Source organism: Saccopteryx bilineata, chromosome 1 (assembly GCF_036850765.1).
Source record: "Saccopteryx bilineata isolate mSacBil1 chromosome 1, mSacBil1_pri_phased_curated, whole genome shotgun sequence".
NCBI lineage: Eukaryota > Metazoa > Chordata > Mammalia > Chiroptera > Emballonuridae > Saccopteryx > Saccopteryx bilineata.
The window spans coordinates 149,710,981-149,723,575 of record NC_089490.1 but is presented as its reverse complement, the minus strand read 5'-3'; the positions used below and the strand labels follow the sequence as shown (position 1 = coordinate 149,723,575).

The following is a 12,595-nucleotide window of genomic DNA, read 5'->3' as shown; positions in this document are numbered from 1 at the left end:
GCCACAGGTCTAATGGCTGTTGTCATTAGAAGCAGGGGGAGCAGCAGCTGAAATAGTTCAGTTGGGAGTGCGTTAGACTGAAGAAGCAAGGGGAGCGTGAGCAATGCAAGTTTCTTTCCTCCAACTTCAAGGACCCCCCCCCTGAATTTTATTTACAGATCTCTTGGATATCTGGGGACTTGGATAAAAACTCCCCAAACATTGGGATGTGGTGAGAATACCTGCAAAATAAGCAAACTAGACAGAGGTGTCATTCACCAAGAGGAGTGGTTTCCAGGGATAATGAACAAGCGTCCAGGCACACAAGCAAGAGGGGACAGGCAGCTGTAACATCTGTCCAGAGACAAACAGGAAGCCATGTGGCCTGCCCCTCTGGCCTGTCTGGGCCCAACCTTTTTTGATTTAAACTTCCAAAGGCAGGACACTCCCAGCTGGCTTCTAGCTTCCTTCCCTGGTTCTGGCTTCCAAAGCGGAAGCAGCAGTCACAACAATCTGACAAGGCAGTCTCTCCTCAAGCTCTGTGCTCAGCGTCTCCTGGATTCTGTGCTCTCCTGACAGTGCCTCTGGGGCCCCATTACAGTCCCATAGGGCCAGCTCCCAGAGTACTGTCCAAATTTCACAGATGAGGAAACCAAGGCCTAGGGTGGCCCTGGGTCACCCAGCCAGGCTGTGGCTAAGCAAGGACTAGAATCTAGGTCTCCTTGGACTCTAAGACCTGCTTGTGACTGTTCTTACTGAGTTCACCACTGACTGCAAGGCACCCATTCATTCATTCATTCATTCACTCACTCACTCACTCATTCATTATCAAGTGATTTACTGCGTTATCAAAACACACGTGAAAAACCAGGGGAGAGGTTTCCATGAACACAGCAGACACGATGTAAAGCCAGGGGCCGCCGCAGTGGCCATGCAGGTTCCCACTGGATTCGAGCAAACAGTAAAACATCTGTGGAGCCAGAAATTCGTGGGCCATTCCGTTTATTAAAGTCTTGTAGCAACGAAAGAGCAAACAGGCAGGGAAGACTGCTCCCCTTTCTCCCATCTCAGGACCCCACCAGTCTCAGCAGACCCCAGCCAATAGGCCGGGTGGAAATCAGGGCTCCCAGAGCCCGCAGCACTCCCTCTCTCTCAGCACTCCAGCAAAACTGGCTGGGAAATACCCCTTCTCCAGCCATCAGTAGCAAACCATCGCCACTCTCCAGCAGGAAGGCAATCCACAATTTGCAATCTTCTACCCTGAGGGCAAGCACGGCAGCCTTCCACAGACGACACACACAGGGGTCTGCCTCAATAAAAGGGAGCAAACCTAAAAAACAACAACACTTGTTTACCCAACACCAGGTTCAAGTCCCTGACTCAAATGTTGTGTGATTTTAGGCCAGTGGCTGCTCCTCTCTTAGGTTCAGTTTCCTGCACCTGAAGGTTGATGACTTGGGGTGATGACACCAACTCCGTGGTTAGTTGGAGCCTGCCTACATACAGCAGGCACTCAGGAGACGCTTGCTGAGTGGGTGTCCTTGCACCCTTCACTCCCTACCCTGCTTTGTCTGCTTCTCTCCCCACTCACCTCATGGTGTGGTTTCCCTGCCAATGGGCAGAACAAGTGCCTTGGGCCGACTGGTCTTATTATCCCCACCATGGGCACCAGGGGGCAATGGAAACCCCCATCATGTCCCTAGTCCCCATCCTTATGTGTCCTCCTGCTACCAACGCATCTGTTTGGGAAGCAGAGGAATTGATCCATCTGTCACCAGGCTGGACACACTGATGGTGGAAATTGATCCACCTGTCACTTCTCCCAACACACTGATGGTGGAAATGGGAGGCAACAGGGGAGAGGAAGGCATCAGGGTCCTCTGGCCACTGGACCCCTGTCCCACTCTGCCTCACTCATTCTCTTATTGAGTACCTACTGTATACACAGCCCTCTGGTGGGCACAGGGGACACAACAGTGAATAAGAAAAAAATCCTTGCCCTGATGGAGCTTAACATTCTAGTGGGATAATGAATACCACAAAACCAGTAGGCTATAACTGAGGGTGGTCAGAACTGTGATGAGAAAACCCAGGAGTTTGGGGGAGGGGGACCAGAGGAGCCCTTGGCTCATCTTGCGTAGGGGAGAGAGATGGTCAAGGAAGGCTTCCAGGAAGCATGAAACCTGAGGAAGAAACAGAAGTTCATTCAGGCCTGACCAGGTGGTGGCACAGTGGATAGAGCATTTGCCTGGAACGCTGAGGACCCAGGTTCAAAACTCCAAGGTCACCAGCTTGAGTGCACAGCCTCATCTAACTTGAGCATGGGATCACCAGCTTAAACATGGGATCATAGACATGATTCACTGGTTTGAGCTCAAGGTCACTGGTTTCAGCTCAAGGTTGCTGGCTTGAGCAAGGGTCACCAGCTCAGCTGGAGCCCCCTGGTTAAGGCACGTGTATGAGAAAGCAATCAATGAATAAATAAAGTTCCACAAATATGAGTTGATGCTTCTCATCTCTCTCCTTTCCTGTCTGTCTGTCCCTCTCTCTCCCTCTCCCTTTCTCTTTCTCTTAAAAAAAAAGTTCATTCAGGTAAAGTAGGGGAAACAGTGCTCCAGGCAGAGGATACAACCTGTGCAAAGGTCTGGCTGTAAGCAGATGCACCCCCCGTCTGCACACACACACACAAAAACACATCATAATGCTACACTGATTCAAATTGTGAGGTCCTGGAACCAAGCACTGAACAGTAGATTAGGAAAACAGAAGAGAGAGGCCAGAAATAGATATTTGTGGAGTACCAACTATGTGCCAGGTGCTGGGAACCTCTTGAAAACAGATAACCTAGCCACCTGGACACAGTGTGATCAGAGCTATACACAGGCAGCTGTGGAAGGCAGCAGCATCCAAGATGAGATTTAAGGATTAGAGAAGGTGTCAGAGGAGGCGTAGGTGGTGAAACAACATTCTAGGTGGAGTAAACAGCTTTGGACATTGATATGAAGAGAGACGGCCTCCAACTCCACTCCACTGATCACAGATGCTCCACTTGCCAGCAAGTCGATCTTCAAGTATGACCCATCCACTTCTGGCCATTTCCTTGGCCCCACTCCCACCCAGCCTAGTTATTCCCCACCTGGACCAGTGCAGACCCTCCTCCCAGGCCTGCAGGTCCCCACCCTCACACATAGTCTGCTCTCCCACAGCAGCTAAAGGAGGCCAAAGTCCCCACCATGCTTGGCCTCTATTTGAGCAGGTGTCAAGATCACCCCGGCCCTGCCCAGCTGAGTCAGGCCTGCAGTATCCTGATGAGCAACTTCCTCACCAATCAGGTCTGGCAGGCACCAGGCATCTGGGCAGGGCCTTTACTTGGAGGGATCATTGAAGCCATGTTTCCACCAAGACAAGGCTTGCAGTTGCTGGGCTTATAGCCCCCCACTGTGGAATCAGCTCCCACAAGACCTGGAGTGCAGTGTTCCCAATGTCTGTGCCTCATGCTGTGTCTGACCATGAGCTCTCACAAAGCAGATGAGCAAAAAGAGACTCAGAGAGGTTGAAAGACTTATCCTGGAATACACAGTCTGGCCTGGATTGAGACCCAGCTGGTATTTAGACACCAATTTGGGGTCCGGCTCCCTGGGTCACAGATCTAGAATCACAGATCTGACACTGATTCACTGGGTAAAATGCATCAAGTCACTCTGCCTCTCTAGGCCTCATTTTCCTCATCTGTAAAAGGGAGATGATGATGGCACCCACATGTGGGGAGGGGAACAGCACATGCAAAGGCCCTGAGACAGAGTTGTGTCCTAGGAAATGAGCAGCTGGAGTGAAGTGATTGAGAGAGAGTGGGAGGAGGGAAGGACAGGGAGGTGACAAGAGCAGATCATGCATGGCCTTGTGGGCCATGGTGAGGACTTTGGCTTTTATCCTGAATGTGGTGGGAGTCATGGAGGATTCTAAGCAGAGGGTGGACATGACTTGATTTGGGGATTCCCAGGCTCTTTCTGGCCACTGAAGGGGTAACAAACTGTGAGGGGTGAGGGCAGGAACAGGAAACCAGGTAGGGTATGGCTGGACTGGAACAAGGCAGAGGGGAGAGGAGAAATCTGCCAATCTTTATTCATTTCATCTCTATATTTCCTGCCCAACCTGGCTCCCAGCAGCAGTGACAGGTGAGGCATGGACTTTATTTATTTATTTATTTTACAGAGACAGCGAGAGAGTCAGAGAGAGGGATAGATAGGAACAGACAGACAGAAACGGAGAGATGAGAAGCATCAATCATTAGTTTTTCGTTGTGCATTGCGACACCTTAGTTGTTCATTGATTGCTTTCTCATATGTGCCTTGACCACGGGCCTTCAGCAGACCGAGTAACCCCTTGCTTGAGCCAGGGACCTTGGGTCCAAGCTGGTGAGCTTTTGCTCAAACCAGATGAGCCCGCGCTCAAGCTGGCGACTTCGGGGTCTCAACCTGGGTCCTTCCGCATCCCAGTCCGACGCTTTATCCACTGTGCCACCGCCTGGTCAGGCGAGGCATGGACTTTAGCCCAGGAGGCTGAACGTTGGGTGAGGGTGGCTTGGGGTGGGACCATGGGTGGGGTCACCCTTGGTGTCTCCCACACCAAAGTGGTTGGACCACTTGGGCAGGTTTGTGGGCTGCTGACACACATGTGCACATGTCACTTGTCAAGCTGGGAGCAACCCTGCTGTGCCCTCACTGGGCTGGGTCAAAGTGGCCGGGTATGAGGGTTTGCCTTCGATCCAGGTCTCCCTCCTGTGGACTGAGGACCTGACACTGATCTGTTGGGGACCGAAATATAAACAGGGTGTTTTTACAATCTGGATATCCAAGGGACAGAGGTGCTGGGCCTAACCCCCCACCTCACCTGCCCAGTTAACAAAGAGCAATACCTGATTCTCACTTGTCCCACCCATGTTCTCCGGGAGAGGCTGGAAGCTAGTTTCTTACTGGTGTAAAGTTAGATCTAAATGGTATGGTGGGGGGTGTCTTTGAGTTGTCTTGGAAACAATTGAATTGCTAATGGACCACGTTTTTTCCCTGAATAAAGATGGATGTGCTTCTGGGGGCCCTCATTGCATCGGCTTAGGAACAATAGTTAGTGACTGTTTGCTTTGCTATGCGGTCCTCCCGAACCCATCTTTATGTATATATCTTTAATTCTCTATCATTTATTTAATTCCATACCTTTTCCCATTCGAGGACGCCATAATAGACTTATTGTGGCTGAACCATGACACTGATCCACTGGGCAACTGGGGCAAGTCACTCTGCTTCTCGGGGCCTCAGTTTCCTCATCTATAAATGGGGGATAATGACAGCACCCATACATTGGAAATAAAATAACACATGTAAAGGCCTTGAGGTAGAGTTGTGTCCTGGTATTTTTCAGCCTCAAATTCTCCCTTAGACTGGGTCTGGAAAGGCCATCAGGAGGAAGAATCAACCTATGCAAAGGCTTTGAGGTGAGCAAGGAATTGGCACATCCAGAGGAAGAGTGGAGACCCGAAACTGTCTAGGACTCCTGTAGTGGGGCTCAGAGAGGGGCTACTGGGGGAGAGTGGAGACCACAGATTAACCAAGACATTCACCTGTCCTCCTCCCGGGGGGAAGGCTGCCTGGCCAGTCCAGCCTTCTCTACTGGCTCATTCAGGTCCCACCACCAGGTCCTGACTCACATCTTTGGACACATTGGAGCGTAGCTGGAGCCGCTAGGTTCATTTACCCCAGACTGGGCACATCCTGTGGAGGGCTCAGCGACCCTTGTGATTACTCAGGCCTGGGGAAGTGCCCGAACACCTATGTGCCTCAGTTTACTCACCTGTGAAATGGGAGAAATGTTAGTTCCTGTCGTAAATGTCAATGTAAGGCTATGCTTAATAAACTCAAGATTATACTTATTGTGGTGATTAAGGCAATTATTAGCCAGATGGCAGAAAAAGCGTTCCCTGGAATCCGAGGACCACCGTCCACCCCCTGGCTCAGTTTTAAAAGCGTCTCCCCTCCCCTCCCGTCCCGTCCCCTCTCCTCTCCTCTCTCTTCGGAGTCTCAGTTTCCCCACCCCAACCCCGAGGGAGCGGAGCGACACGGGGACCGGTGCCCCTCCCGCCGGCAGGGGCAGCACAGAGCGGCCCGGGACATCCGGAAGGGCCCCTCCTCCGGCCCCGGCCCCGCCCAGCCCAGCCCGGCTGCCCAGATCCAGGAGGTGGTGGTGGCGGCCAGGACCCGGAGGGTCCGCGCGGTGGTGGCTGTTGGGAAGCGGGGCGCCATGGCGGCCGCCGAGCGCCGCGCCTTCGCGCACAAGATCAACAGGTAGCACAGCCGCGGGGTCCCTTCCTGGCGGCCCCACGTGCCGGGGCCCCGCCCCGCCCTGGGGTGGTCTGGCCCAACCCTGCCTGGGCGCCCCCCCATTTAAGCCCCTTCGGTCTTCGCCAGGTCCGCCAGGGCCGGGGGAGGCGGGAGGGTGGCGGAGTCTGAGCTGCGGGTCGCATCCCCGCAGCGAGTACGATGGCGGCTAAGTTCCACCCTCCGAGCTGTGGGACCGTGGGGGCGTGTCCCAGGGGCCTTCCTGGAGGCGGTGGTGCAGGGAAAGACGGAGCCCCGCGTCTTCTGCACCCCTCTCAACCTCCTGGCCCCTCTCCGGTCCCCGAGCCCGAGGGCGCGGGAGTGGGGGGGCAACCTTTGCGTTCCATCCTCTGTACCTGGTTTGGGGCTCCAGGTTTGGGGAACAGGGTTAGTGCTCCTGACAGCTTTTAGAGAAGGCTATGGAGAAGTTTCCCGTACTATAACTGCCCGCTCCACGGGACAGCAGGGTCCCGTGTCCAGCTGTCTGGGGGGCAGGGGACAGCTGTGGATGTACCCCTGCCCTGATTCAGGCTCTCCTAGCACCGGCTGGACGGGCTAGAGATGGATGAGTGATTGAACGGGGAGAGTGGGGGCTGGGGACAGACCAGCTGGTGGGCAGATGGGGGAGGGGACAGGCACCAGGCGCTGGGGGATCCATTTCCCACTGAAGATTGTGAGAGATGCCTGGGAGAGGGATGTCAGACTCGGGATGAAGAGCCTCTTCCTTGCTGGAGCTTTTGCCTCCACAGAGGGGTTTGGTGATTCTCTCCCTAGAAGACTGGACCTGGCCATCCCCAAGTGAAAAGCCAGCCTGTGGGTCTAGCACTGGCCTGATAGAGAGACAAGAAAAGATTCCACCCTCGGAGGCAGATACAATAGGGGAGACAGACGAGAAGCACAATAAAGTAGATTATTCATTAGTGACAAGTGCTATGGGGTCACACAGGGCAGAGAAGGCAGATAGGGAGGGTGGGGGCTATTTTAGATATGAGAGGTGGGTCAGGAATGTCTGGATGAGAGGGTGACGTTTGAATAAATATCTGAAAGAGGTGAAGAAGGGGTCCATGGTCATATGTGGGAAAATGGCCCAAACACAGGAAAGGGCCAGTGCAAAGGCCCTGTGTGTTCACAAAGGCGTAGTGTGCTCAGATCATCTGAGACCAGCCAGGCTGGAGGGAGTAAGGAAGGGGACAGTGGGAACATCATACAGGGCTTTTTGGGTTGTGGGGAGGACTTGAACTTTTATCCTGAGTGAGATGGGAGCCAGAAAGTGTTCTAAACAGACGTGACCTGGTGTCTGGGGCAATTTTTTGTCTGTCATCTCAGTCTCTGAACCGTTTCTCTGTCTTTGAAATTTTTGTGTCTCTGAGCTTGTTTCTTTGACTCTTGGTACCTATGTCCTTGGGTCCTGGCTTCCACTATGGGAATAAGAGGGGGTCATGGGTCCCATCATTGAACAGATGCTACAGAGCCCAGAGTAAGAAGAGCCGAGAAATATCATGGGGCCCCAGTGAACCACAAGCAAATGGCTCAAGCCACTCTCTTATTAGGTCTCCAGAGCTGTTTGGTGGACACCCAGGTGTCTACATACTCAGATCTGGACCTATATTCATTCATTCATTCATTCATTCACTCCTTCCTCCCCTCCTTCCCTTCCTTCATTCCACAAATACCATATTAACATAAGATTGTCCCCCAGTTTCCTAATGAACAGATTCTAGGAAAAACAATAAGATTTTGGAGGACAACTTAAAGTACAGAGTCTTTTAAGAAAAAAAGAAAACAGAAAAAAAGAGAAAAGTATAAACTCTTACAAATGTAAATAACATGAACAAGTGTTATTGTATGGAATATAATTTGTTCAGTTTTTCACTTGCACTATTTTTATTTATTTATTTACTTTTAGAGAGAAAGGAGAGAGAGAAACATCAGTTTGTTGTTCTACTTGTTTATCCATTCATTGGTTGATACTTGTAAGTGCTCTGACAATACAATATGGAATGGTGATATGACCAGTGCTTATAATATGTTTATCACATGCTGGTCTCCATCTGGGATGTCTATTGTTTAATTGTCACCAGAGCCCCTTGATATAGGTATACCTGTTGAAACTGAGACTCAAAGTGGTTAGGTCATTGTTGAGGGTCTCTTGTGGGAAAGTGAGCCCAGGAGTGTGTGGCCCCAGATCCCAGAACAATCTTGGAAACTCTGCCTCTTCCTGCCACCACACATCCCTAAGCATGTTTACTCATTCTTCCTGAGCATTTAACAGCAGCGTCTTCATTCTGCCCCTCAGTGGTCTGGTGTGGGGCAGCTTGTATTTCTCAGAATGATTCATTGGACTGGTGGAGGGCTGTGAACAGACATTGACAGAATTCCAAAGGAACCTCTAGGATTTCAAGGAAATGGCTCCTTCCTGTCCTGTCCCAAAATATATCTGCAAACACGAGCACACACATATATTATTGCCTTTTTAAAAATTGTTATGTAAGACATGCAAAGTGCAAAGTTTAGAGTAATTATAAAACAAATGCCAAGGAAAAGGTCACTTGGGTCAAGATGGAAGCTGTCTCCTTCCTGGGCCTCCCCACTCCAGCAGCCCCTCCTGAGCTACACAGATTTGTGCCATTCAGAACTGCCATGCTGATGGCAGCTGCCATCCTTTCCTTACTTGCATTATGGTTTTCCACCCTAGATAGCTTCCAGGCTGCTGGGGGTTAGTTTTGCCTGTTTAGAGATCCTATAAATGGGATTATGACGGATGTCTAGTCCTCAAACCCAACTTTCACCCAGCATAATGTCAGGGCTTATCTGTCCTGTTGCCTGTAGTCAGGTTCATCCTTTACATTGCTATATAGTATTCCCCTGCCTGTACCTTCTCTCTCTTTGGTCAAGAAGCATGTGAGTTGTTTCATTCTGGGGCTGTCACCATCGGGGCTACTGAGAATATTCTCGGCCACGTGTTTCCTCCTGATTATCTATGCATCCAAATAGAATTGCTGGATGGGCATGTCTTTAGCTTTCCTTGATAATTACAGGTGGTTTTCCAAGGGCGTTTTACAACCAGTGTGTGAGTTACCATTCTACATCATCATTGGCATTCATATTTGTCTTTACATTTTTCTACTAGCCCGGGGGTGTGGGGTAGAATGTGAAAAGCAATCTCTATGTGGTTTTATTTGGATTCACTTTCTTCTCTCACTTTTTACACAAGTGGGAGCACATAGCATTCAGAGCTTCTGTCATTCTTGTTCTGGTTTTATCATCCTCCCTCCCTATGAGGGTAGACCTCCATTAATCTGGCAAGCCCTAGGGTAAGGTCCACAGTCTCACGTGAATCCCCAGTGATACTCCATCTTTCTCTTCTGAGCATCTCTTTCATGTCACATAGGGTTGTCAGTTTTCACCTTCAGAGGATTTATCTGATTGATAGCTATAACCCACCACCCGATCTTTAGAGTTTCCCTCATTGTCATTGTGAGATTGCTTTCTTAGAAAATCACTAAATTCAGCCTGACCAAGCGGTGGTGCAGTGGATAGAGCATCAGACTGGGACGCGGAGGGCCCAGGTTTGAAACCCCAAGGTTACCAGCTTGAGTGCAGGCTCATCTGGTTTAAGCAAGGGGTCACTCAGTCTGCTGTAGCCCCCCAGTCAAGGCACATATGAGAAAGCAATCAATGAACAACTAAGGTGCCACAACAAAGAGTTGATGCTTCTCATCTCTCTCTCTCTCCCTTCCTGTCTGTCTGTCCCTACCTGTCCCTCTCTCTTGTCTTTCTTTGTCTCTGTCACACACACAAAAAAAGGAAATCACTAAATTCAGCTCAACAGTTTGCCTGCCTTTTTGGAACATGCACTATATCAGGGCATCTGATTTGGAGGTAAATGAAAGGAGTTGGGGGTGACCACCTGGGGTGGGGTCCAAAATCTGAGAGCATGAGGCTGCCCTTAGTGAGACAGGGAGACCATAGAAGGGCAGGTGAAGGTCATGCTGCATGCAGGACGCCTATAGGAACCCCCCACATGGCACACAAAAGAGACAGGTGTTGCATAGGATGGACCTGAGGATTCTTTAGTGTTTAGAAGATGTTGAAGCCCCAAAGCTGAACAGGACAGGGACGAGGTAGGTTCTGGAGCCTCTGTTCTTGGCCCGACTCCCCATCATGGGCCACAGGGAGTGCCTAGCTCTGTGGGGCATAGACTCTGACCTCCAGCTGACCAGGAGCCCTAGGTGGGTCACGACTTCTCCCTGAACCTCCCTTACCTTTGGTTGTCAAAAACAGGACCAACATTCCAGTTTCCCAAGATCCTCTTTGAGGCCACATAGTGACAGCGAGCCTTACTTGAGTACTTACCATGTGCCACGACCTACACTCAAAACAGCTCAATAAGGAGTAGACACTGTCTCTTGAGCCCAGAGGTCCACAGAGGGGACGTCACTCACCCATGCACGGTCAGCTCGAGCACAGAGCCCCGGCTTCATGACTCAGTGACTGTCTCCCATGGCCGTAGTGTTGAGGACACATCCTTTTCCCACTGCAGGGAACTCTATAAGCCTATGACAAAATGAAGCTTCAACTCCAGCTCTCCCCCTCTCCTCTCCCTGCTCTGGGGAAGCAGCTGCAGAACAGCTGGGACGAGGACACAGGCAGGCCCCCTGTCCCTGCATCTTTCGTAAATTATCCAAAGTCTTTGTGTGCTCAAGCTTCCAGAGGAAGCAGCCGCAATTTCAGGACAAATCCCTAATTTTGAATACCCTTTGAATTTCCTAGAAGCTTCACTCCACCCCCCCCAGCCAACAGAAGCAAGACTCAGGAGCAGATGACAGAAATTAAATAGAATATAGGGCCAGAAAAGTAGTGAAGCTGGCATCCCAAACTGGAGACCCCTACATTGGATCAGGGTCATGGTCAAATTTTGTTTGACCCACACTATTTGAAATCTGAGGCTTCTGGATGGGGCTAAGGTTCTCAGTTGGCCCAGTATCCCCCACCCCCACCCTGTCTTACCTGGGCCCACTGCACACATCTATCTAGACCAGGGGTCCCCAAACTTTTTACACAGGGGGCCAGTTCACTGTCCCTCAGACCGTTGGAGGGCCAGACTATAAAAAAAAAACTATGAACAAATCCCTATGCACACTGCACATGTCTTATTTTAAAGTAAAAAAACAAAATGGGAACAAATACAATATTGAAAATAAAGAATAAGTAAATTTAAATCAATAATCTGACCAGTATTTCAACGGGAACTATGCTCCTCTCACTGACCACCAATGAAAGAGGTGCCTCTTCTGGAAGTGCGGCGGGGGCCAGATAAATGGCCTCAGGGGGCCGCATGTGGCCCGCGGGCCATAGTTTGGGGACCCCTGATCTAGACATTGGTATCCTGTGGGCCATCAAGTTTGCAATCCTTAGCGAAGTGCTTTTGGGGAGCCCAACTTTTCATTACGAAAACTTCCAAGCACACAAAAGTGGGAAGCCAAAGGGAGGCCTGAATACTCAGGCAATTGCCTTCTCAATTTTAAAAGGGACTGAGGCTAAGAGAGGGTGTCCTTATTGCCCAAAGCCACACAGCTAAAAGGTTTGGGGTTTCCCCAAACTTACAGTAGATTTAAGACAGTTGGGCTAGGTGGGTGTTTGGGAGGGATTCACTCATTCCATCAAAACCCATTTATTGAGCACCTATTATATGTAGGGACCAGTTCTGGGGCCTCCCTGGGGATCACATAGTCCTGGCTCAAGGAACAAGGGTCCATGGTCAGAGCATAGAGCCCAGCTTTGGGGCCTTTTGCATTTGCTGTTCCCTCTTCCTGGCACACTGTTCCCCCAGACAACTGCATTGCTCTCTAACTTCCTCTTTCCAAGCACTGCTGAAGGAATTGAGGGACTGGGGGATCCCTGCCCCCACTGGGTCTGTCCCAAATTCCCCTGCTGGTCTCATCCCCTGGGGGTCTTGTCCCTCCCTGACTTTGAAGGGTAGTGCATATTTAGGTGACTTAGGAAGACCGCAGCCCTAACCTTGGTTGCAGGTTGCCCTGTGAGGGTTATGCTGGTCTCTTACAGGCTCATCTCAGGCTCTCTGAGAATGTGCGCGTGTGGCGTGCCTTCCGAATGCCAGGCCCCTGCTCAGCTACCCACAACAGCTCTGCGAGGTCAGGGCAACTATAAATGTGTAAATTGAGGCTCAGAGTCAGGAGTGACCTGTCTAAGGCCCCCTAGCAAGCACACATATGGGGTAGGCTGCA

General features: G+C 50.8%; 1 protein-coding gene across 7 annotated transcripts in view; it reads left to right on the top strand.

The window, feature by feature from the left end:
* Positions 1-6,185: 6,185 nt before the first annotated feature.
* DOCK6 (dedicator of cytokinesis 6) overlaps positions 6,186-12,595 on the top strand; it is a 43,677-nt gene continuing 37,267 nt past the window's right edge. For all 7 annotated transcript variants that reach the window (XM_066273769.1, XM_066273753.1, XM_066273741.1 and 4 more), the window contains exon 1: positions 6,186-6,314. In XM_066273769.1, the coding sequence (XP_066129866.1) occupies positions 6,271-6,314 (44 nt within the window). In that variant the 5' untranslated portion in view covers positions 6,186-6,270. The remainder of the gene's footprint in view (positions 6,315-12,595) is intronic.